This window comes from Tetrao urogallus (assembly GCF_951394365.1).
Source record: "Tetrao urogallus genome assembly, chromosome: 5".
In the NCBI taxonomy this organism is placed as follows: Eukaryota; Metazoa; Chordata; class Aves; order Galliformes; family Phasianidae; genus Tetrao; species Tetrao urogallus.
The window spans coordinates 40,397,913-40,424,343 of NC_136818.1; the positions used below are offsets into that span (position 1 = coordinate 40,397,913).

Sequence of the window (26,431 nt, forward strand, 5' to 3'; positions counted from 1 at the left end):
AGATTTCTTAGAAGGCTCTGAGCTCATGGGCGCGTGACTGCCAGAAGTTTGCTCTTCTGCCAGATTTGGGGGCTGATCCCTCTCCGAGCTCAGCCACTGTTTACAGAAGGCAGAAGGCAGTTTCTGACATCCCCTGTCATGCTGCGGCCCTGTCAGCCTCTGCACTCAGGGAGATAATATCTCCACCTGGATATCTTCTGGCTTAAGATAGCCAAATCCTCGCTATTTAGAACACAATAAGGGCACCAGGGCAAATAGAACAGAGAGCACCAGAGTTGTCCAAAGGTTTGGGACCCAGAGGTCAGCTCAGCCCAGTTTTGTGGCAGGACGGGGAGAAGTTCCACCCCAACAAGCGCTGCTGAAATCATAGAATCATTCAAGCTGGAAGGGACATTTAAAGGTCATCTGGTCCAATTTCCCTGCTATGAACAGGGACATGCAAGGAGGAGATGTGGCTCTCCTTCTGCATGTAGCTTACTGTGGAAAGCTATGGGGAAATTGAGATATCTGTGTTAGAACTTACTCAAATGCCAGCTGTCTGCTGATCACCCCAGGCAGCATCAGGAAAACCAAAGAGGACAAAAGTGGTGTGCTCTTTGAGCTCCCCTGTGAAATAGGAGCAGTTCAAACTCGATGATCTTTTATTTTTAATGAAAAAACTTTCCAAATCTCTCAGGGTTAATTAACTCACATTTGCAGATCTGTTGGGGAGGACTGGAGGTGGCTCTGGACCTCATCCAACCCCTCTCCTCCCCCATCAGAGCACACAGAGATCTGTCACAGGCAATCACAACCGGAGGGCAAGCAGCTGTGGGACAGGTTTTAAGGGGTGGCTTCAAAGAGCTGAGGGGCTCCTTTTCAATGCTTTGGTGCTATGTACCCTGGGTCTCTTCGTGAGAGGTGGCTGTATGCACTAAGCTAGGAACGGAGTTTGCTGCTCTTTCCAAAGTGATATTTGCATGTTTCTCTTTTGTCTGGGCTCAGCCATGCTTTTGTTCTGTGGTTGTGTCACGATGCCTGGGGTTGGGAATTCCTACGCCTCTGCCTTCCCTGGGGAAAGGGAAGAGGGCTGTGTTCCCTCTTTCACATCTCCATTACTCTGTGCTTGCTGCTATGCAGAGATGCTCGGACACTGCCCCAGTTGCTGTGGGGTGAGCAGTGGGAAGGGAGGCTGCTGGTGGGCAGGCTGCTGTAGAGCTCTCCTGTGACACCCAGAGAGGTTGGATTACAGCCCTCCACCTTGCTTGTGTTACAGGTAGAGGATGATGGACTTGCTCTGCAGCCTTTGGCTCTGAGTGTGGGCTGCTGCAGCCATAGGGCTCCCACTTCCCCCTTGTGCCTCTGAGAGGCCCACCCCAGTGCCAGCAGTCAGCTGCTGCTGTATAAGTCACTCAATGCTACTGCCTGGCTGGAAGGCCTTTGGCCCCAGGCATACAGATATCCCTATGTGTGGCATTGCTGGGCCTCTTGCTGAGGTCCCAACCTCCAAGAGCTCCCCATCCATCCCTGCTCCTTGTCCCACATGCCAGCTCACCCCATTTGCTCATCTGAGCCTCAGCAGATGTGGGTGATTATATCTGTTCCAAACTCTTGTGGTTTGTGCCCTCTTCTCCAAATGAAACCGTACTCCCTTCTGTGCCTTCCACTTTGCTGCGGGTACAGAAGGAAGGGAAAAACAAGTGTTCCAACAGCAGAGGAAGCTGCATGAATAATGCTGGGGGTGGGGGCATGTTTGCTCAGTCCTTGCACAAGGCCCTGAGGCTTTTTGTCCCCTGCCAGCTCTTCTCCCAAAGCTGATAGCACTTTGTGCTGTGGCTCCTAGAGTCCCGTGACTGTGTAATCACTGCTGTGTGAGCTGAGTCAAGGCAAAGCAGATTTTCAGTGTGCTGCAAATCAGCCTGCACTGCAGAAAAAAAGCCCCTGGAGCTTCTAAGAGTAATCCTTGAAAACCTGCAAAGCAGAAAGCAAATAATAATAATAAAAAAAACCTCAGGCCTCTGCTTTATAAAAAGCTTTTTGATTTTTGGCAGCTGTGTTTTGCCCATTTCTGACTGGTAGCAACAGCACAGAAGCAAGGCAATGGCACTGCACCAAGAAGGAGCCAGCCCAGAGGCAACAAGAAGGTAGAAGAGGTGGTGGAGGATGAGCAGTGTGCTGCCCATTACCGTGGGGCTGTGCTCTGTAGCACCCAGCAACACTCAGGTTTGATCACTGTGGACAAAGGCACGTGGAAGCAATGCTCACTCTGCAAGAGAGCTCTTTGACAGGAAGACACTGCCCTCTCCCTCCACTTCACACTGATAAATGTGGTGGAAGAGAAACCCTACCATGCTGGGTGCCCCCCCCCACATCACAGCTTGGCCCCACGGTGCCTGCTTTGGGAAGCCCCATAGGGCTATGCTGGGGGCTGCAGCCAGGTGTTGGTTCCCAAAGGCTGCTGTGGGCAGGTGGAAGCCATGATCAAGGCTTTTCTCTTTTATTTCACCCCCTAGACTTTGAAAACTCAGGTTAAAGCTTTTTTTTTTTTAATGCCATCTTTTCTGAGAAGCTCTTAGAAATGGGGAGCAAAGGTTTTTAAAGGGTTTGATTTTTTTTTATTTAATAGAACTGATGCATTAAAAGCACCTTCAAAAAGCAGCTCTTTAATGGGAAAAATGCACTTGCCAAGAGCTAGCTGCTTTCAGAAACTGGTGAGCTTCAATGCAACAGCACAGCACGACTGAGGGAAGGGGAGCAGTGACGATGGGATTAGGTAAGCACACTCCTTTGTTCATCCCTCACTTTTATTGCTGAAAACCTAAAAAAGCATCAAACCCACTCCTTTTATTGCAGAGGGTTTTAGTTCCTGATAAGCAGCTGGAGTCATCTGTTAGAAATCCTGATAGATAAGGTGGGGAAGAGAAGGGGACAGTATTTCCTGGGGGTCCCTTGGGGCTTCTTCTGTTGTAGCACAAATGGGAATAAAGGTGTCCTGAAATCTCCCTCCTCTTTTCCTTTGTTTTTGTTTTGTTTTGTTTTGTTTTAATTTGCTTGGGATTTCTGATATATATTTTAAATTTCATTTTTCATTTTTCCTTTATTTTCTTCCTGGGTGACCTAGGTGTATATGTGTATATTCCTAATGATTTCTTGGGGGATGGGGAGAAAGTCCTACTTAGAACAAACCTAGGGCTTAATTCTCCTTTCGATTTACAAAAAGCAAGCTGTTTCCCCTTCAAAGGCAGTTGCATGCTGGTAGCGGAGGTTTGCCTGGCTGCATTCTTACTGCGTACAGCCTTGGGAAGATGACACAATGAGAGCAGAAATGGGAATCTGCACAGTATGCATCTCCTTTGAAGCACGGGCTTTGCAAGGCGATGCTAAATTATCGATTCTTCTGCTTTTCTACTGACTCTGTGCTCTCAGGCCCTGGGAGCACCAGTCAGAAATCCTGGCTTGGGAGGGCAAAGCATTTACGGCTGCTGTCCTCTGACTCTTTGTAGCTAATCTGGTTTGAAAGAGCAGTGCAGTGAATTGGGATATGTCCCTCCCTAGTGGGGTGGAGTAATCCCACCAAGTAGTACATAAAATGCTGAAGAAACAACTGAAGAAAAAATCAGCTTCTATCTATAATAAAAAAATTGTGGCAGGACAAAAGAAATACAGAAAAGTGAGAACTCTCTGCAGAGAGATTTGAGGTTTTGTTTTGCTTTGCTTGGAAAATCCGGTGCACTTGATCTGACCCCTTTAGATAATTAAGTTGTAGAACGTGGGAAGGAGCAAGGCTGCCATGCCAGCAGTGCTGAGCACTGCCAAAAGGGGCTGGTCCTTACTGCTTTCATCCCATGCTGCCATCGGGGCTCAGGCAGCCCCCTGGGTCCAGGTTGGGCTGTTAGTGTTGGTGCAAGGGACGCTGGAAGGCCTCCCTCCCCACTGCCCTGCTGGCTCTTTGCGTGCTGCCTTGGGCTGATTCAGGCCACTAATCCAGCACAACACTGTCTGCTTCTGTGGGGCAGGGCTGTTTTTGCTGTGCTGGGGATGTGAACTACTTGGAGCAGCAGAATGAACCATGCTGGTGCCGGAGTTGTTCCTCTGCACTGTGCTGGTGGCAAGGACAGGGGCAGAGCATCTGGCATGCTGCAGGGAGCCCATCCTGAGCCGGGACCCAGCGAGATATCAATGAGTCATGCGGAGGCTGCTGCTGCTTGAGCTGGCACAAGCTTCAGATGTGCTCAAGGCTCTTCCCAAGCCTGCAAGGCTGTAATTTGTGGCTTGCTTTTGCTTCCTCATTGACAGCTTGGTGCAGTCGGAATGGAAATGCAAAGAGATCTAAAAGCTGCGCTGCTGCAAAAAGTGCCTCTTTTTTTTCTTTTTTTCTTTTAATTTTGGCAATGAGAGCACTTCTCCTGCAGAGCTGTCTCTGCAACTGCAAAAGCAGAGCCTGCAGGGCCTCTGGCAGGCCTCCTGACATTGCCAAACACAGACGGCTCGTGTGTGTGCCACTTGCGCAAAGTGGGGAATACAGCGAGGAGGTGGAGGTGGCCCTGGGAGGAATTTGTGTGCCGTAGGCTTGACATAACCAAGCATCAGGCTTCCCGGAGCTGGCTGGGCCCTGGTGCCAGCCCAGTTGGACTGGTTGCTGGTGGAGCAGCATTGCTGGCTGCCAGCCTCTGAGCATGAGTCATGGGTTTGCTGCAGGAGAGTCCCTGCTCTGGCAGCTTCCCAGCCCAAGGCTCTTCCTACTCACTTTCTCTGTGCTTCTCAAAGTGGGGCTGAAAACAAGTTCTTGGGTAACCAGTCCACGACTTTATTTATTTATTTATTATTAGCTGTAGTTCTGGATCACTGAATTGCACAGGCTTTTGAACAAGGAAACTGTAGAGCTGTGAGAAGGAACGCTTGCATCTTGTAGGCATTGTCCCAACAAGCTGTCTGTCCAACAGAAGGTCCCTCTCTGTTTCAGAGAGTGCTAGGTAGATGGTGCACAACTGTGGCTCCTGCTGTCAGGATGAGGTCTCCCTGCATGCCTTGGTTCCTCACAGCTGTGAGCTACACCTGGTCTCAATAGGACTACCTGATCTTTGGGGTTTCCTCTTGTAAATAGCCTCATCAGCCGTGGCAGATAGCCAGCGCTTGATCTCTTGGTGCCATTTAATTTTCTTTAATCCCATTTTAAGTGAGAAAACTACTAGGTGATTTGTTAAAATGGGGAAAGCTATATATATCATAGTGTCAGTTAGGAAGGTGGCAGTCATGCATGTAAAAAAAAAAAAGTCCCCAAATATATAGAATTGGCAAAGCCCCAGGGAACTTAAGCTGACAGTGCCTGTCCTGGTGCCTATAATGCAAATAAACTGGAAGTGGCACCAGGAAGCTCCATCTTTGTCCTCCATCCCTGGCCTTCAGTTCCCAATGGGAAACCACTGTACCTGCTGAAACAGTGCTCATTTTCCAAATAGTCCTATTTGAGCCCCCCCTCCCCACACTTCTAAATAGTCCTCACCAAGCTGTTTTTTTGTGCTCCTGAGCTAGTAGCTGACTTGGCTTAGAAAGACAAGGTGCCTTGTCAACAGTTTGTGTGCACATGAGAGATAAGAGAGGCATGTTGAGCTCTGTCTAAGCAGAATGGCTTTGGGACCAGAGTAAAGGTTGTTTGCTTAGTCTGGCCAACACTGCTGGCTGGCTGGGCCTGTCCATCTGACTTGAGTTTGAGAATGATCTCAGTCCTACTGCACACGGCAGTGGGCAAGCATAGCCCTTGGGGCCTCTGGGTGCGATTGTGGAATGCTCTGTGTCTCTGTGTCTTCTTGCAACTTGGCTGCCCCAACTTGCCTTTTGACTTGAGAAAGGTCTGTGTAAGAGAAGTGTGCCTTACTCTTATTTAGATATAGGCTTTCATAGTGAATCGGTACAAAAGATCCACTTCCTCCTAACCTTTAAATGCAAATAAACCTGAAGTGTTGTCAGTGAGTCTGTTCCTTGAGAAATGAATGTGTCAGTACCAAACACAGGACCACTGTGTGTGTGTAGATCCACATCTGTAAGAGTTGATTAAAAGATGCAGCATGTCTGCTGAGATCAGGGAGAGCTTGCACGAATCCTAACTGCAGAGTGAGCTTTCTGTTCTCCAAAGCATAGGTGAGAATTGCACTGTGGGGTGAAAGGAGACCATTCTGCTCTGGTGGGGACAGGTCACGCAGTGCAATGTTCTCATCTTCAGGAAGGGAGGCAGAAAAAGGGCCAGAACTGTGTGAAGGACCCGCACAGTCCTGGCTGGTGGTCAGGCTTTGTGGAAGGCAGTTTCACTGCAGTGCCTGCTCCTCCAGTTGCCCGGTAAGTGCAAGAAATAAGGCTCCAAAGCATGGGAGATTGTGATGAAGAGGGTTTTGGCTTCTTCTCCCAGGAAACAAATAGGACGTGAGGAAATGGCCACAAGTTGTACCAGAGGAGGTTTAGGTTAGACATAAGGAAGAAGTTTTTCTCTCAGAGGTCAGGCACTGGAATGGCTGCCCAGGGAGGTGGTGGAGTTGCCGTCCCTGGCAGTGTTCAAGAGGCGCCTGGATGAGGAGCTGCGAGATACGGGTTAGTGCTTGTGGTAGCAGTGGGTAGCAGTGGTGATGGGAGGACGGTTGGACTAGCTATCTTGTAGGTCGTTCCTATGATTTTGTGATCAAGTCAACATAGGTTCTGCTGGTCGTGACTTAATGTTATTTGGGCTGTGTGTTGAGCGGAGAGGGAGAAGGCGGCTAACGGGCCCTGTGAGAACAGTGAGTGCCCGCACCTCCCTCCCGGCCCTGGGTACGCGCACCCAACTCCCACCGGCCCGCCGCCATTTCGCGCCCCGTCAGGCGGCGCTGCGCACAGAGCATGCGCGGCGGCGGAGGCCGGGGCCGGGGGGCGAGGCACGGGAGAGGTGTCGGGGGGGAGGGGGAGGTGCCGCGCATGCGCGCTGTGTGCAGACGCAGCCTTGATATAGGGGCGGGGGCGCGAGCGCCGCATTGCAGGCGGGCGCAGGACCATGGCGCGGCGACTGCTGACCCTCCTCAGCCTCCTGGCGGCCGGTAAGCAGCTCTTCTTCGGCGTGTGTATGGGCTAGCACCTCCCGGGGCCCTCCTTGCGCTGACTCGGGCGGTTGCAGGCCGCGCCGTGTGGGGGGTAGGAGGACGCGGGCACGGAGGGGGTCCCGGGGGAGCGGCCTTCGGCGGGGTCTTATCTTCATCCCTTCGGGGGTAGGTCAGCGTTAATGCTCTTTCAAATAGCCCTCTGGGGTCTCCTGCGAGAAAGGGAAGGGCCCGGTGCCGAGCGTGTTGCGGGGCTGAGAACGGAGCGGCCTGTCCGGCGCTGGGCTGGAGGTCAGTGCGTGTGTTCGGTGCCTGGCTGGAGGCAGGCGGTGATGCACTCGTGAGCGGAGGGGCGTGATCCGTGGTTCTGCAGGGAATCCACGGGGTGAAGGTCTGTTACAGCACTGCCCCGATTCGCTCGTTTTGTTTGTTTGGTTTTTTTTTGGCAGGTTTTCCTTTAAGGTAGGTTGAAACATACTGCCTGCCTGCTTGCTTCTGAGTTTAACTTGTCGCATTTGACCAGCTCATTAAAAGCTATAGCAGTACCGTGCTGACAGGCTGCAGTAAACCGTGCCGAAGAGAGATTGCACAACTGTGTGCTGCTGTTATACCTAACAGTAAGCAAGTATTGCCCTTCCTTGTGTGCGTGATTTGGTGGAAAACGGGCAAGAAAGCCAATGTTGCTGTCTCACTCTGCTTGTTTATCTTCTGGATGGTTTAACCCGGTTGGCTCTGTGCTGGGTTACCTGCCACCCAGTCCCATTTTAGTGGGGCTGTTCCTGAATCACCACAATCGTTTTTCCCCATGCTTTAAAAGTGGAAAGCCTTGAAAGTGTTCAGCCAAGGTTGCTGTTAGCGTATTTAGGGAAATTGTAATGAGAAACCAGTTTAGCAATGAGAGTTAACCTAGTCTGCTTCTTAAGGGCATGTGAATGCAGGTAGGCACAGCAGAGGACTTGTTAGGCCTGTTTTTCTGTAGGAAGTCACTGTTTTAACAGAAATAAACACATCTCTTTTCATTGAAGTGCTGCTATGATTGCTAATTGACTCACCTACAAGAGCACAGTAAAGATTTTTTTCTGACATCTTGGCTGTGACAACCTAGAAGGCCAGTTTTATGCAACGAGTTAGGTAATTAGCCATATAAAAATCTCCCTACCCTTGCTGTATCCTAATGGAGTTACTTGGCAGGCTTACAGCATGGCTGGTAGGCCATCGGGGTTTTTGGTTGACCTATTTACGACTGCTCCTGTGCATCTTCCCTGGGGAGGCTCTCAGGAATTAAAGCTAGGTGTAAAGGTTGATGTTTTCCTACACTCTTTGGTTATTGCTGTCAGAGAGAGATTAGTTTCTCTTAAAATACGTACATAAATCCTTTTAAGTTCACGTTTATGTAAAACCTGGTACAATCTAAATTGGGAGTAGGAAGTTAAAAGTTTGAGCAGGCAATTGAAGCAGCACTTTGCTCTGTGCTGTGGGTGAAATCGGCCAAATGATGAAGGTGCCTTGTTGTAAAACACATGTTCTCCCTGTTTTGTGGGATGACTGGTGGGGAGTGCTGTGGGTGCGAGGTATCAGAGGGCTGTCATGTAACCAGGCTGTGCTGCTGTAATCATGTGACTTGCGTGTGAACCTGGCCTTGGATGATCAGTGTCCCTGCTGTTTGCAGAAGAGGCAGAAATAGAAGTAGGCACTCTTGGTTGCCTCTGGAGGAGCTGAACAAGCTGTTCTGCATATTCACAGCTACTCCAAGTGAAATAAATGCGTGCTTCTGCAGAAATTTGTCCATCTGATGACCTCAATTTGTGCTATGAGTCCTATAAATGTCCTATAGCTATAAGTGCTATAAACGCAGCGGTTCTGGGAGTCTCTAAAAGCTGAGACGTCATAGGGAGTGGAAAATAAGGCAGAATGGAAGCTTGTCAGCAAAGCTGGAAGCATTTCTGTCAGGTGATGGTGATGTCACCTGGGGCTGTGGGAGGTTGGGCTCTGCTCATGTAGCAGTCTTTGTCTGTAGTGAATCTGCTGCTAAGGCTGCAGGCTGAAAGGGATACTTCTCTGGTCCTTGAAGTGCGTGCATGTGTTTTTGAGGGGATGCTTGTGTATTGGTCACAGAGCAATGTTTAGTTTCAGATAGCAGTAATGTTACTGAAGAGGTTTACACTTGTTTTCCCTGTTTTCTAGACTTTGTACTCCTGTAAAAGTTTGTATATAGAGAGATTTTCTTACAGATGCCCTTCTGTTTTCTGAAGTCTTGGATGTTTCTGGGCTTCAGCTGCCCTATGCCAGGACTGTAGGGTAACCTGTGACCAAGAACTTTGGCTTCTCTCTGCTAGGTGTGGTTCTAGCTGTAGTTAGGAGGTGGTGTGACTATGCTTACCTAGTGAAAGGGAAGTCCTCAGTACAGAATTTCTGCGGAAACTTGCCTGAAATCCCCTTTTTCCCAACCCAAGGAACCCCGGAGCAAAACAGAAGGAAGGGAGATAAAGTATGTATGTTAAAAACTTCAGGTGTATTTATATGGTAAAAAAAAAAAAAAATACTGCTGCAGGGAAAACTGCTTCCCATAATCTCATGAGAATATCCTGGTGTCCTGTCTGGGACAGCTTTCCCTTGATGACTGCCAGATGCTCTTGAACATCCAAGTATCTTTCCTAGCTTCTGTCTTAAGAAAATTTCAGGCAGAAGTTGCATGTTTACTCTGCAACCTGTTATCTCCTACAGCCTTAAAGGAACACTGACAATTTATTGGAATGGTAAAGCTAATTGTACTGTCTTGGCTGATGGCGTTCTCTGTTATCTTTAACTTTGTCGTGATTGCCTGTATGGACAGAAACTGCTCCTCCTACCATGTTTGCTTTTTTTGGTGCTAGAAGCAAGGGAGTGCCTGAGCTACAATGGTGTTTTACAGCTACCGAAGTGGGAGGGCACTCCCTACCCTGAGGAAAAACCCAATCCTGCCTTGAACTCAAGACTTGTTTCTGGTGGATTGCTGGAGTTCCTGGTATTTCAGGCTTGCTATTGGTTCAGTAGATGCTGGCCTGGAAGACTGTGATACTAAGGAACATCTTAGTTCCTTAGTACTGATAGAACTGATAACACCTAACCATGTTTCGTGTTCAACCTGCAAATTTGTCCACGCTCTCTCAAGTACTGTGGTCACTTGACTGCCTCATTAATCCAGAAGCAAAGCACACCTTTGGCATGAGTTATAAATGTGGGATGTGGTTACAACTTGTGAAACGTTCCTTAAACTCACTGACTGTCCAAAGAGCTGTGGAGCACCTAACCCTTCCAATGACTCCCTGTTGGGGTCATTCCTTGACTTGTTGACACTTTGTAAGATTTGACTAAGAGAGGTTGATCCCACTTGACTTGAGCTTGAACGCACTTTGTTCTTGCAGTTCCCAAGAGAAATGGAGTAAATGTAGTTAACAACCACACACACAGTGGAGAGATGGGTGCGTTCCCTTGGTCTTCAGGCATTTCTGGATTATAGAAGTCTCTTTTATTTAAGCATTGCCAAGGGGGGTAGCCTGGCACATCTCCATGTTAACATACTCGAGCAAATCAGATTGGCAGCAAGGTGTAAGAGTTGGTAGAACCCCAGAACTATTTTCCACATATGACTTTGGGGCGTCAAGGTAAATGATGACTCAACTCTTTTCTTACCAGTTGCAGGTTAATTTGTCCATGGAAATGCTGCTTACGCTGTACTTCTCCTAGCAGTCTGGTTTGGAGGCAGCTTGAATCTTCAAGCTGAGTTACTGATAGTTTCCTAGCTTATCCCCTGGCTCTCTAGGAACTCTAGCCTGGCCCATAGAGAATCTCTGCACAGAAGCTTATATAACGTGTTAACTTGTAAGAGCAGTCACGAAAGTCTCATTAGTAGATTCAGTGCAGCTTTGGAGAAGATTGCTTAGGACCTTTTTCTGTGCATCTCAGAGTAATTCAGGCTGGTTCTCAGTGAAAGAAATATAACACATACTTGAAGGAAGGGAAGGTTATTGTCAGTATGTATTTATCTCACCATTTTTCCAGTAGCTGCCCTTGCAGAATGGTAATGCAGCCATCGTAAGCTTCCTTCTGGATTCCTGTTTGTTTAACAGGAGTGAAGAACTCAACTGTACTTCAGTATTCTGTAAACTTGTCAAAAGGAAAAGGCAGTGATGTCTGAGAGGGTTATTGCCTGTACTTGACTCACCTCTTTGTTAGTTTGTCCCATCACAGATACTAGCACTGAGGAGAGCGGCGATAGTTGGCACATGCCGCTCTGAAAAAGTGTCTCACTGAAGTAAGTAGGGCAGTACCTTTGTGGGAGCAGGGTACAAGTTTCCCTGTAGCTTCCCAGTCCTTAAACTGGCTTTTGTGTGAGCTCCTTGGCAGGCCCCATGTGAGGTACAGTAACTGCTGCTTTTTGGACTGTGTTAGTGATATTCTAGCAGAGTTAGGTTACTGACCTGAGCCTTCAAGAAAGGATTGCTGCTGCTTTTCAGCTTTTGGAGAGTCTTGGTACATTGTTGGGCTTAAGGCTGTGTTTCTGAGGCAACGCTGTTTCTGGGAGACAGCTTCTGTTGTTTGTCAGGAATGAGCATCAGAGAGGGCAGCATGCGTATGAAGCTCTCATCTTTGGGATGGAGAAGCTGCAACGGTCCTGGGGTGCCTGCAGACTGTCAGCTTGGCTGCAGGTCTGAAAGCTCAAGTCTTTTACAAGTGAAAGCCCCTTAATTTGGTACGGGGGCTGCATTTTCACCTCCCCTTCTCCTTCCCCTTCAATTTTCTCTTATTGTTTAATTTAGTTGCGCAGTGGCCGTTTGCCTTCTAAATTGGAAGAAGCCAGCTGGAAAAGGGAGGAACCAGTGAAGGGGATGATTTCTGAAACACTCTGGCCTTCACAGATAAGCTTGTGTGGTGCTCTAAAAACAGTGGCCTGTAACAACTTCATGGAAGTGGGGGGCAGGGTTGGATGGGCATGGCAGCTAATCTACGGAGAAAGGAGACATCTATTTAAAAATGGATGACCTCAAGTAGATGAAGAACAATGTGTAAAATAAAGGGATGCCAGAGATAACTAAGAAGGTAATCCCATTGAGTTTATCCAGCAAGCATTAGGAGTTGTGTGAGGTAACTGACTGTGCTTTGTTTTCTCCTGGGTTGCTGCAGGCATCACGTGTCAGTGCAGAGGCTGTTGGGGGAGAAGGCAAGGGAACTGTTCTGTTGGGAGCTAGCACACAGACTGGAACATTTGCTTTGGTTGTGAATATATGAGGGGAAGAAAAATGCTAGCTCAGAGATATGAGAACAGGCTAAAAGCAAAAGTTGTGGGAGTGTTAAAAGACTTCCATCTGTTTTCTGAATCTGGAAGAGCCATGTAGGTCTGCTGGCATACTGTCTTGCTGCAGGAGGGAAGGCTTTAAATACTGGTGGTGTGGTATTTCTTCTGTCCTGGAGCTGGTATGGATCCTGCAGTGTGATAGGCATGTTAAAGTAGAAAGCCAAACAAAAATTGGAAGTTGGTTAAGAGCTGGATTGAACCAGAACGAGTTGCTGTGGGATTGCCTGGGTTTGGGCTTTGAACGGGCTATTAGATTGAGAGTTTGAGAAACTGCTTTTTATAACTCTTGTAGTTTAGTATTTCAGTTTAGTTTTTTAGCTTTGCAGTATGTTTCAAACAGGGGTAAGGGGGTAATTTTCTTTTGAAGTACAGAACAAAAGGCATAGGTTAATTCTTTACAAGTAAATAGTTGAAAGTCCTTAGTTCCTCTGTTTAAAGTCAAGGTCGCTTGATTTTAGCCAGGCTTTACTCTTCCTTGCAGAGCTTCTTCCCACTGTTCACTAACCTGTATCTGAAAGGGATGAATTGCTTTCCTTGGCCTTGCTGCTTGTCCTCCAGCCAAGAGCTGACAGCTATTTGACTTTCCAGTCTGACTTTGAAACTAAAGTCTTGCTGGTGATTCCAGATGGATGGTGCGTGGAGAGTGTGCTGTGTGTTACAACAGGCCCTCTGTGAGCATTTGGCTGACCACCCACATTTACAAGTTTAGAAGTCTTACAAGCAGTCCTAGGGTGCAGTTTTGCTGAAAAATGATGTGCAATCTTAGCCTTTTCCTGGGGGGAGAACGTGGCAAACTTCTTGCTCTTGTGTAGAGGTTTTAAGTACGCCAGGCACATTCTTCTTAAAGTAAATGGGTCACTCCTCTGTGAAATCCAGCGTAAACAGGCTTTGGAGAGGAACAGCTGAAAAGGCTGTGGACTGTCACCCATAAAGCACTGTGTATTTGGCTCTACTTGATGTGTGCTGGCTATGTACCTAGCAGATGTGTTGGTAACTCAGCTGTGAAGCTGATCCTCTAATTGCTCAGAACGGAGATGTGAGAAGCAGAAATGTGATTATTTGCTTGTCATAACCTCACTAGAAGCTTTGTAGCTTAATTTGTGCTTCTTAGTGGTCAGTGTAGTTTTACAGCATTTTGTGATGTGTAAACAGCACTGATGTAGAAATAATGGCTCCTGAATAGCACCTATCCAGCTGATAGGTTTGAACAGGCTTCTAACAGCCCTACAAAAAATGACAGCAGTGCTCTTTAGGGTAACCATGGCTGGTTCCATAGGAGTGTGCCTGCTGTGGGATTTCAGGAGCTGTTTCTTCATTGGTTACTGCAGCCTGGAAGATTGAGCTGACCTACAGGCAAGATGGGTTGAGAAAACTGGGTGAAGCTGAGTGTCTGCTCCAGTGGCATTTGCAAACCAGCATAGTAAACAATTAAAATACTTAAAATTAGCTAGGAAGTGAGCTTGATGATCTTGCCTTATTACTACTAGTCCAGGTTTCTTACGTGTCTTTAGGGGAGCTGCCTGAAGATCAGCTGCTTTCCTAGAGTTGGCTGTGCTGTTGGTGTTTGGGACTCATCCTGACATCTCAGAATAGAAATTACTGGACTGAAATCTGCTTAAAAGTATTAGTAAACTGAAGTGGCGTAATGGAAAGGGCATAATTACACAGTGCAGCACTGAACTGTTTACGCTGAAGTGGAAATCATTCTAATGTGCAACTGTGAAAGCACGATTCTCTCTTGGCAGCTGTGGCCAGCCCTGTTTTGTGGCAGAAGGACTGTGTGAAGGGTCCAGAAGTCTGGTGTCAAAGTCTTCGCACAGCATCGCAGTGTGGAGCGGTGAAGCACTGCCAGCAGAATGTCTGGAGCAAGCCTACTGTAGTAAGTATCAACTGCTGAGGTGCCTGCCCAGGGTAGTTTGGGTAGCTGGTTTCCATATGCTGAAGATTTTCAGGTCTGATTGCGGTTAAGTGCTACATCAGACCGTGGTTGCTGTGAGTTAATTTGGGTGCCAGATAAGGGTTGCTTTCCATTTTGTGGCCTTGCGCAACTTGTCTGCTGACTTCTCATGTGACCTGTTGCACAGTGCAGCACGTGGAACGGAGCTAGTGGGTTTCAGACTTGATCCTCTTCATTTAGGCGATTCATAATTCATAGGGCCCTTTGTATTCTGAGCCACACCAAGCTGGTAGGTTTAGTTTAAAAAATAACAGCTGTGTGATTGCTTGGGTCTTTCTCACAGTATGATGTTCCACAAAAGATACAGCTTGTGCTAAATTAGGAAAGCCCTGGCAGTGAATAAGTGTACAGTTGTTATATGTGGTATGGCTCTTAAAGTGGTGCTAAATGTGAGTGCTGCTTTAATGGATACAGCTGTAGCTTGTGGTGTTGTTTCACAGCTTTCTAAGGCAAAGGCCATTTGTACATAGGTACATCCAACCCACTTTGCCTACATGTGTGCCTAAATGTGTTTCAGCTTGTGAAAAAGTAAGGAAAGGAGGAATGTTAGAATGGTTAAGTGTAATTAAAATGAATGAACCTGCCTTAAAAGTTCCTATGCTTCTAGTATGTGTGAACTTAAGTAATTTCTTATGCTTTTGTGTTTTGCTCTATCCTTTGACTGCAAGTTTGTATTCTCTACTCTGTTCCAAGTTTACTTGACACAAAATAATTAATGTGAATCTGATTAAAAATTACTATATTTGTCCCTGATCTTTGGAAATTCAGACTTTTCAAATAGAAAGGTAAAACAGGTTCAGGAGATGACACCTCAGGTCAACATACTTTACCTTTCAAATGTGCTGGGGCTGGGTGAGGTAATAGTGATGACAAACCTGCTTCTTCAGAACTGAAGAAACTGGTGTTGGACATGCTCAGAATGGCCTTGCTCTGTTTTGAAGTGTCTCTGCTTCCACCTTAGTTCCAGCCAATACCTCTTCTTTAATTTAAAATATGGATGTGGTGCTCATTCTTTGCATTCTTATTTGCAAACTGCATTTACAGGCACTTAATTCTGTCTCCAGTTAACTCTTATTTTTCTCTCCCTAGAACAGCATCCCCTGTGATTTATGCAAGGAACTTGTAACGGTGGTTGGCAAGGTTTTGAAGGACAATGGCACAGAGGTAAGCTGAGCTCTTCTCCTTGCTCCAAGGCACTTGTTCATTTCTTTGTCATAATAAAGTCTCAAGGTGAAGAGGTATAAGAATATTCTGCAAGAATTTTTCCCAATATGAATAGCAAGTGTTGAAAGGGGATGGATTACACAGAATATGGCTTTTAAACCATTTTTTCTGGTTTAGAGATTAGCAAATCCTAGAGCCTTCCCTAACACATCCCTGATTGTCTATAGATAGAATTGTTCTCGTGTTAGTGGGCCATTAATCTTGAAGGGTGTGATAATGTAGAAGTGGATGAGGAAAGCAAGTAAAGTGGGCTTTATTTTGGCTATGTGACTGCTTCCCTTTAGCTTTCATGAACTCAGAGAACTTAGTGAGGAAAAGATCACTGTCGTGCTAGCTTGTAATTTCACTTCCTATTTAGTGTAAATGGCTTGTGGTAATAAGGGCATGTTGTATGGGCCTTGTAGGATGTATTTCATGTTTTCTCTTTGGTAGAGTTTCATTGAAGGTCCAAGACTGGGCAAAAAGCTGTAATGTAAAATCTTATTCTAATTTGGCTTGCTGGCTGCCTAGATCTACCTGAGTCCAAGGGCCGTCTTTAGGCCTCATAAAATGCATTTTGGGAGTGGAAAGAGCTTTTGATATGTAGGTTTAGCTAATCTATGGCTTGCCTTATCTTTTATTAGGATGAGATTCGCTCTTACTTGGAAAAGACATGCGAGTTTCTTCCTGACCAAGGCCTGGCCTCTGAGTGCAAAGAAATTGTGGACTCCTACCTACCAGTTATCATGGACATGATCAAAGAAGAATTTGTAAGTAAACAACAGTCTGTAACTGTTTGAATTGAAAACTGCTGTTGTTCATGTTTGAGTTTTCCATACAGGATGATGCATATGGTCCTTTGGTTCTGTATGGGTTACTTGTGTTGCACTTCTTTACATTGAAGACAACTTCCTTACTGGGAACTGTTTTCCTGCTTCAGCAGAACAGCTGTCTACTCTGAACATCATGTAACAGTGCAGTCATTCCAGTGCTTTATGTATCTATCTTATCTCCCCCAGGATAAACCTGAAGTTGTGTGTAGTGCCCTCTCACTGTGCCAGTCCCTTCAGAAGCATCTTGCAGCAATGAAACTTCAGAAGCAGCTTCAGTCCAATAAGATACCAGAGCTGGACTTCTCTGAACTGACATCTCCATTCATGGCTAATGTGCCTCTTCTCCTTTACCCTCAAGACAAACCCAAGCAGAAGTCTAAGGTAAGGGTTCAGTGCTACTACACTGTGAAGGAAAAGTGTCTGTTTGTGTAAGAATTCATTGGTGATTCTTGGTAAGGGATTTTCATCCTGGGCATAGATGTTCTTCACCTGAGTGAAGTCTCCTAGTGAATTTTGTGCTTCTGCATATACCTGTACAGCTATCTTTTCTTCCTTGTGGATTTAAAGCTGAGTAAGCTAATAGCTGCAGCCACTATGGACCATCTGTATTGGCTTGGATTAATAACTGCAGTCTAAGCAATTAAGTCTTGTGCTGGACTTTTCCTATCCAGGACCATAGTAGTCAGACAGGTCTTACTTGAAATCGTTTCTTCCAAGAAAGTGTTCAAAGGAAGAAGAGAGATTCCCCCACGTTCTGATTAGTCTCCTGGCTGTGCCCTTCAGAGAAAGTGTTTGTCTCTGAATCTGGAGGTGACAGACTGGATCAGAAGAGAATGAATAGCTGACAGAGGGTTGTAGATGAGATTATGAACTTGGGAGTAGAGGCTGTCTGATAATGAACTTAGATAGGGGCACTGAACAGCTGGGTGGATGTAAAACCTGCTCTTGTGGGTGGAGGAGGGAGATCTATGCCAAATTTAGAAAACTTCCCCCTGTCATCTAGTAACAAAACCAAGAGGTTCTGGTGATTGGATATCTTAGCTGTTATATCGAGTTTCAGAGCTGTGTGTACCTAATCTCCATCTAGTGGCTGGTGTACATACCGACAGGAATGTGTCTTTTCATGTGAGGTTGGGCTTTTAAGTATTCTGTATGGTATTAATTAAGGTTTATATATAGCTTAAAATAACTATTAAAGCTTAGTACCACACTTGAGAAGATTCAATGGCTATGTGAGGATGTGTCAACTTCTTTTCACTCTTGGTCCAGGGAACTGAGGATGTATGCCAGGACTGCATTCGGCTGGTTACTGATGTTCAGGAGGCTGTGAGGACAAATGCAACTTTTGTGAAGTCCTTAGTTGCTCATGCCAAGGAGGAATGTGACCGCCTTGGACCTGGAATGTCTGATATGGTAAGTTATCCTTCTGTTTAAAAAATTGTTTCTGAATGTAAACATAAAACATTCGACCGGTGCCTTAGCCTCCTCGGTTATTCTGTAATATAACCAAGGAGCATGTGTGACATTTGGTGCATGTTATGCTGTATAACAGTGGCTTAACATTGAAATATCAGCTTTTTGGTCCAGTAAGTAGTGGTGGGGGGGGGGGGGGTTAATGGGAGTGGAGGGGACAGAAAGAGGCTCAAGATGACTGAGAGGCTTTAAAGATGCGTTTCATAAAAATCATCTGTAAGCGTAATGGGGTCAGAGAAATACAGAGAGGTGCTTTTTCCCTGGGAGGCATGGAAGGACTCATTAGATAAGCAGGTATGTGGGCAATGATTGCGTAACCTGAAATGCCATCTTATGCTTGGGACAAGCTGTGAAAGATAACAGTGAAGGTATTAAGTAGAGCAGGTAAATTAATGCTTTAGGAAGTATTAGAAAATTTTAAGTTAGCCCTGCAGCTTAAGTGCCCTGAGAATGACAGCAAGGCTTTCTTTTCTCACTTCCTGCAGTGCAAGAGCTATATCTCTGAATATTCTGACTTGGCCATCCAGATGATGATGCACATGGTAAGATGGGTAAAATGTGATATTTGATCTCAGTTCACTTTTCTGCTATGTGTAGCTAGCTTATTTGGAAACAGGAAATGCTTTTTGTAGTAGAGATGGGTAGAGTCTGCTCTGTAAGTGTTGGTAGTAACACTTGGAATTTGGCATTTGATTGGATAATAACCTCACTCCCAGTTTGCTTCAGCCCTTTCCTCTTCTTCCGCAACTGCTTCAGTAGTGCAAAAGGCACACCAGAGATACAGAGGAAGATGCTTTATGTACATTATGCATGACTATCTCAGTCCTGTACTTACACCACTTTTCCCCTCAAATACTGTATACAAATAATGGTCTCTGTCACAGTTAGCGTTGCAAAATTGATTCAAGTAAGTGCTGGAGATAAGTGTATCTTGGGGGTTGTGCACTGTCACCCTCCATTTTCTTTGTGGAAAGAGTATGCAGTTTAAATGCTTGACAATTTTTTTTCTTAACTGTTATCTTTAATTTCTCCTATCTTCTTCTGTCTCCCATTTTCTTTGTCAACAGAAAGATCAGGTAGGTGAATAACTTGCCTGTGGTGGTAGCCTGCTTGTAGTTCACTTGCTACTCTTAAAGGGCTGGTAGTTCACTTCTTGCTCTATTAGCTGTGTACGTGGTGTGAGTGCACTCAGTTTTGACAGATACAAGGGATGCTTATGTGATGACAGCAGGGAAAGACTTCAGTCTTTCGCCAATTGATTGGTCTGTCTTCCAGCTCTGCATACCAGTCTGTAGTACCAAGATATCAACTTGGTTATGCTTTGGCTGGTAGAGCAGATGATGTGCTCGCTTTCATATGAGATAGAAGTGGGAAGAGCGAGCCAGCGGCTCTTGTTAGCTTCTGGTGTAATGTTTGGGCTCAAAAGGGCTTGAGTTTGGCTATCTTTGGGTCACCTTTGTGTTCTCTTTGTGACCTATCATATTAGATGCTCCGAATACACAAATCGAAGGGAAAGGTGCAGGAGGCCTTTAGGCTTCTGCTTCTTAGAGCTGTTTGGGCTTTCAATTTAACTGCTCCTGGGAGACCTTGTGTCTGTCATCTCTTTGAGAGAGAACACTGTGCGTGTGGATGTTGTTTTAACATTAATGTTAAGGAAATGCTTATAACGACGCATGAATCAAAGGGCTTGACTTAAAGGTACTGTCTGGAGTAGCCTGAAGCATCACTGTAAGTCTGAGATACTGCTTTTGCCTGTGCATGAGGTTATGGCGTGATGTTGAGTAAGCCTCTGCTGTAATAAGCTTGATGACTTGGCTAATTGGGTGGGTATGACCTTCTAGTTATCTGTAGGACTAAAGGTAACTTTTAAAAAATCTTAAATAGAATCAGGGGGAGGGGAAACTCAAGTTTTGCATGATTCTCTGAAAAGCCTTTCTCACCTTGTGTAGGTACAGTATGACCTCCTTACAGCAGTGTATTTGCCTCATGTTCGGGATCTGTTTCTGGATTTAGTAATGTCTTTGACATCTGAGACACTAGAAAGCCTTTTTAATGGCTTTGTCTTGTGCTCTTATGGCTGTGAGAAGAACGCTTTGAATGTAGATTTGCATATACTTAAAAAAAAAAAAAAGGGGTAGGGTTAGGCTTAGTTTTTAACATGGTTAACTTCTGTTCATTATAGGCTTATAATGTTCAATAATACAGGAATGTGTTTCTGTTTTCAAAATGTGATGGTACTGGATGCTTTAAAGAAGGTAGTTTGTGAAAGAGGAGGAATCCTTTCTTCAGAGCATTTCTTCCAGTTCTTGGGTGAACTTGTCAGCAAAATGAACCTTTTCTGTAACAACTTGCGGCTTTCAGGGGAGCAGCTTATGGATGCAGATCTAAGGGGGTGGTGGTGGTGACCTGTTTTGGTGTTGGTACATCTTAAGTCAACTCCTTTGAAGGGCTTGCATATAGCATATTAGCTCTTGGTAAATGGGTTTTTAAGTGGATGTGGCCTAACCTCCTCTTCTTTTAAGGGAGCTGCTAAATTTGGTTTGGTAGCTGTTCTGCCTGTAACCATACCAGATGCTTTGGCAATACTTAAGTAGTCCTGAAACCAGTAGTTGTGTTGGAGCCTTTTAATAAAGGTGTGTCTTGTGTTCTCTTGGCGCTCCCACAGGCTCCATAGAAAGGGGTGCATCTTCTAGACTTTTAAAAGTTACTACAACTCTCTTTCCAGCAACCAAAGGACATTTGTGCCATGGTTGGATTCTGTCCTTCTGTGAAATCTGTTCCCCTTCAGACTCTGGTGCCAGCTCAAGTGGTTCATGAAGTGAAAATGGAAACTGTGGAGGTAAGATGGATGACTTTGTACTCAAAAGCTTTGCTACCCTTTTTTGCTTTACTGTAATGAACAAGGTGAAACAAAGTAAATGCTTGTATGTGCTCTGTAATCCAAGTCTCCCTGCATATAAAATCCTGGGCTGTGTTTTTGAGGATGGTCTGTAAAGTAGAAGGGAGCCGATGCATTTATTATCTTTCCACAGCCTTTAAGTTAAGCAATGAGATAAGTTTTTTTTACAGTCTCTTTTGCATACAGCTAACTTCTGATAAACAGTCTCCAAATAATTTCCCTCAAGTCCCTCTGTGTTTTTTTTTTTTTTAAGTCCCAAACAGGAGGATGCTTTCAATTCTAGTAAATTTTGTTCTGTTAATGTGTTTTAAGAAATACTTTTTGTTTCCCTTGACTCCAGTCACCATGGCAGTGCTTATTTTTGTTAGATTTAATGCTCTGCCTCATGCAACCTGAGAACTGTGGTCTTAAATAATCATACAAAATAAGTTTTCATACAAAAAAGCATTTTATAAAGACCTTTGAGGTTTTGGGGCTGTGCAAGACCTCTTGAATCTAGCTCAAACTGGCTAGCTAGGTAAAGGACTCAGTATGCCAGTCCTGAATGTAAGTGCTGTTGGACTGATCTTTTATGAATTGTACTGTCAAATGTGGTCTGGTGTTGATTTATTGTTTTGTATGAATGTTTATATTCTCAGAAAGCTGCAGTTCAAGAGAAGACTTTTTCTGTGTGTGAAATCTGTGAGACGATGGTGAAAGAAGTGACTGGCCTGTTGGAGAGCAACAAGACAGAGGTGTGTAAGTGATGAAAATGGTACCCCTGCCAAGGCTTTGGCTAAAATGGGCCTGTATTGTTACTGGTTTAGAGGGGGAAAGAAAGCTCAGCTTCATGAGAGCAAGAGTTTTCTCCTCCTTTGCTAGGACAGAGGAAGCAAATACGTTTGAACAGATGGACGTTTGTGTCTGTTATTTGCTACTCGTGCTTCCTTGTCCTCCAGGAGGAGATTGTGCATGAAATGGAGGTCGTCTGCTACCTGCTCCCAGCAAGTGTCAAAGATCAGTGTAAGGACTTCATAGAGGTCTATGGCCAGGCTTTGATTGACATGCTCCTGGAAGCGACAAATCCTGAGGCTGTGTGTGTTATGCTGAAATGCTGTGCAGCCAACAAGCTTCCGCAGCAGCCAGGTTGGTAAAGAGGACTTAGTATTGTTGCAGTATGAGCTAGTTAACCTGTGATTATATCCTCTGTGGATTCGTGCTATCATCCTTTGCTTAGTGCTGCCTCCTTTCTTCTGTTGGGGGAACTACCTAAGTGGTTTTTTTTCTTTCTCAGTTGTGGTGAAACCCGCAGGTGGCTTCTGTGATATCTGCAAGATGGTAGTAGCTTATGCAGACAAAGAACTCGAGAAGAATGCCACAACAACTGAGATTGAGGCTTTACTGGAAAAAGTCTGTCACTTCCTGCCAGAGTCTGTCAGTGATCAGGTAAAGCATCTGCATAGGGGCAGGCTAAAAAGCAATTCTGTGCACAGTCCAAGGCTGAAAATGAAATGTCAGCACATGCAGCTGGAACTGATTTGGTTCAGCCACCCAATCCTTAGGATTTTTCCTTCTCTACCCAGCACAAAGGCAGAGCAAGCTCTGACATTGTCTCACTCCAATTTGTAGGAGGGAGATGAGGTTCTTTTAATATCTGTATACCCGGTGTGAGATTAAGAAACAACAAATCAAATGTTGGTCTGACCAGATTATAAATCCTAATCAGGGAGATGGGGAAGGGAAAGAAGGCGATAGAAAAGATAGGAAAGATGTGAGAATCGCGTAAAGTGGGGATGGTCACCACCAGGATCCAGCAGCGGTCCCACTGCACAGCGTTTCAAAGGTGTGAGGCAAAAGCAGCAGGGGAGGAGAGCAGCAGCAGTGTGGCCGGCCTTGGGCAGCAAGCAGGTAGCGGGAAGAAGTCGCAGAGCCAATCCGTGGGGGGGGGGGGGTATGAAGGCAGCAGGCCTGATTTGGGCAGTCCTGGCTGTGTGGACAGCCTGCCTTCCGATCAGTGCAAGGTAAAGATGAACAGAAGAATGAAGCAGAGAACGTGGGAAAGCTGGAGTGTAGTAGTACCTCAGGGTGTTTCTTATAAGAATATGATCAGTGTGACTTGTGTCAGAGTTGGAGTAATCTCTTTCTGCAGAGACTGGAAGGACTTGGTGTGGGCAGACTAGTTTTTCACATTCCATATCCTTAGAGGGGTTGGCAGTCTGAATGGATGGAGACTTCCAAGGTCTTGACTGGCTGGCTGCTGTACTAATTTGTAGTCAATAAAGGTCTGCCTGGAAATCCTCTGAGAACAGTGGGTGGAGGCAGCTGAAGGGTTTTTTCCCTTCCTATCTCAACAAGGATCCTGTTAGGGGGATTAACAAAGTAACTGGATGTTAGCTGGTGTAATTCCAGTGAGATAGTAAAAGGCAGTGGCTGTTACACTGTTGCTGTCAAGGTTTACCTGGAAATGTTACTAGGTGGCTGCTGAGTGTCAACTGCTTATAAGTTTAGCAGGCATATTATATGCAGGATTGAAGTAGCCATGAAATAGCTGTTCCTGCTAACTGCTGTGAGGCTGTTTAATAGCTGTGGTTGGCTTATTAATTGGTGCCGTTAGTCTCTGCTGAGACTGCCAGTGTGTCTGTGCTTCAGAGTTGGCCTCTCCACTAGAGGGCTGACTGCTAGTGATGGGAAGCACTTCTGCAGTTGCCAGAGTGGATGGTTACTGCTTGGGTTAAAGAAGCTTAAGAGCCATCATTAGTGCATTGCTGTGATCCTGTTCAGGATGTTTGTCTTCAGCTTGAGCGTGCTTTCCCCGAGACGTTGGTAAGCTCCATGATCAGAGACTGAGCATTGCACATCAAAGCGTGTGTTGCTTTTTTGACTACTTTCTCATCGCAGCCCTTTTCCATACTCAATTGTGTCTACAGGCAGGTATGAACTAACCAAAAATTATTTTGTTTTGGGGTGAATGCCATGCTGAATCTTCTGATCTGCGGAGCTTGAGTCTCTAGCTTATTGGTTTAGAGTGTGTTATTGGAGTGGTTGGAGAAATAGATTATGGGTCGGCTTGCTAAAGACTCTATATTACTGTGATCTTTTTAAGGCCTTAACGGGAAAATCTCTCAACCTGTGCTTTGTTACAGTGTGTTCAGTTTGTGGAACAGTATGAACCTGTGGTTGTGCAACTCTTGGCAGAGATGATGGATCCCACTTTTGTTTGCACTGTGAGTATCGTGTTTAGTTCTATTCAGGATGGGCTCTGATACAGTCCTGCCTACTCTTCTCTATGCTTTTCAGCGTGTAGCAAGCAGAAACTCTGTTGGAATAAAAATTAGTGTGCTGAATGCTTTGAGCAAATTCACTTGTGCAAGGCCTTGGGCTTAATGAATGGACAGCTGTTTGACTGCCAGCCTTGTGTAAAGAAGGACAGAAGAAAAGAACTGCCAGTGGTTATCCACTGTTCAGGTTCAGTAACAAGCATGGTGTGTCCTGAATGGGATGAGAGGAAGTTAAATGACATTTGTTGAGAATGATCCCTTTCTAGAAGCTGTTTCACAATACTTAATATGAAAAAGTTGTAGTAACTTAATTTTTCCTAGTGTTACATTGCTGCTTTGAGTCTACTGATTCAGCTGCAACCATGACTGCAATTGTCAGCTGAGGACAGTGCTGTGTTTGCTCCTGAAGCTGCCTCAGCATTGCCTTTGGGCTCCTGCACTTGGTTAGGTAAAAGCTCAGACATAAGGCTGGAGTCTAAATGTTTTGGTGCTGATTCATACTGACTACTGCTGTTCTTTTCACAGAAATTAGGAGTCTGTGGAGCAGCTAAAAAGCCTCTCCTAGGGGATGATGCTTGTGTTTGGGGTCCAGGTTACTGGTGTAAAAACATGGAGACTGCTGCTCAGTGCAACGTACGTAAAACCTTGAATTTCCAATTGTTTTTAAGGAGGTTTTCAAAGACGAATTTGCCAGCTTCTGTAGCACACTAAGTGGGTGAATTCTTAGGTAGGTGCTGAGTTTCATTAGAGGTTCTTCCATAGCCCTTAGTTTTCTCAAAGCACGCTGTTCCTCCCTTATTCCTTCCTATTTATTACTGTGCAAGCATTTTGGAATCAGAGTCATGGATTTTCAACCCATGGCCTGGGTTGAGAAGGACTGCAATGATCATCCAGTTTCAACCCCCCTGTCACGTGCAGGGTCACCAACCACCAGACCAGGCTGTCCAGAGGCATATCCAGCCTGGCCTTGAATGCCTCCAGGGATGGGGCATCCACAACCTCCTTGGGCAACCTGTTCCAATGTGTCACCACCCTCTGAGTGGGGGAAAAACTTCCTCCTAATACCTAACCTAAACCTCTCCTGTCTCAGTTTAAAACCATTCTCCCTTGTCCTATCACTATACACCCTCACAAACAGACATACCTCCTCCTGTTTATAAGCTCTCTTCGAATATTGGAAGGCCACAGTGAAGTGTCCCTGGAGCCTTTTCTACTCCAGGCTAAACAAGCCCAATTCCCTCTACGTTTTTTCATAGGAGAATGAATAGGAATGCATAGTAAGCTGCAGTATGAGCTTTGTATTTTCTGTGTTCCAAGAGCCATAAAGCCTTGTCACAACCTGTGTTCAGGCTCTAAAAGTTGGCTTTCTGTTGTGGATTGATGCTTTCCCTGCCAGGCCTTAAAGACTGAGGATCGTTGTTTCTGACTGGGGGTTAAAAATACAGTTTATTGTAGTCCTCTATGGAACCACTTATTTTAAGAAATGTTTTTTGTTCCAAAATCTTAGTTCAGAGTAAGGTGTTAATTGTGTAAGTACGTACCCACTTGTCCTCTAACAGGCTTTTTTCCACTCACATATACCATTTTTTTTCCCTGCAGGCTGTTGATCACTGCAGACGTCACGTGTGGAACTAGAAGTATTTTCCAGTACTGAAAGTTTGCCATGGCTCATAAAAACGTGGACTGAGGCTGGAGAGCTGTATCTCAAATGTCCCTCCTCTCTGCCTCGTTAACAATTTGACCTTCAAGTTCCTTTATTGTAACTCTTCTGTAGCAGTGCTGCTGTTGAAGGATCAGATCTTCATTGTTGACTTAACAAAGATATTTCTGGCTGTACAGTTTAACTCATTATGCTCCTGAAAATAGTCGGTGTGTTGTAGATTTTAATTGGTAGGCTGAAGTTTTTTTTAGGTGCAGGGAAGAATGATGAAAGATGAAATGAGCCTCTTATCTTTTAATTTAAAAAAGAAAAGATAGTGACTAAACTTTTAAATATCTTTCTGTAGCCAGCTTTGGGAAGATGACATATGTTGTGTTTAACATCTGTCTGGAGTACTAGTTTTCTGCTTACTGTAGGGGAACCCTAAGGGATGATGTTGAATCCTGGAATTCCTTCAGCTGGAGTTTTCAAAGCTTTACAGATACAGGAAAGGGGACTTGATGTGCCCAGCGAACTTTCAAAGCAACCAGTATATAAAAAGGTTACATTTGCACTTGAGTGGTCTCACTTAAGACTTGTAGTGTTGTCATAGCCAGGGAAAACCCTCAATATTAGATTATGTTCTTTTTATTTCCTTGGACCACTCAGCTTCAACATGGGTGTTCTCTTGTCAAGCTCTGAACAGTTCAGTCTTTTCAAGCATGCTGACACACTTAAGGAATGCCTCCCCCCCCCTTTTTTTTTTCCCCCCTACTTGCTCACTGATTCTGCTTC

At 45.4% G+C, this 26,431-nt stretch overlaps 1 protein-coding gene across 1 annotated transcript; it reads left to right on the forward strand.

Moving 5' to 3' along the window:
• Positions 1–6,997: 6,997 nt before the first annotated feature.
• On the forward strand, positions 6,998–25,632 carry LOC306947211 (prosaposin; the record flags this gene model as incomplete). The annotated part of the gene is made up of 14 exons (XM_079536468.1): positions 6,998–7,040; positions 14,121–14,254; positions 15,422–15,496; positions 16,180–16,305; positions 16,555–16,749; positions 17,638–17,781; positions 18,327–18,392; positions 20,567–20,680; positions 21,379–21,474; positions 21,679–21,865; positions 22,014–22,165; positions 23,863–23,943; positions 24,523–24,630; positions 25,597–25,632. The coding sequence occupies 14 exons, from the start codon at positions 6,998–7,000 to the stop codon at positions 25,630–25,632; spliced, it is 1,557 nt and encodes a 518-aa protein (XP_079392594.1).
• Between the last annotated feature and the right edge of the window lie 799 nt (positions 25,633–26,431).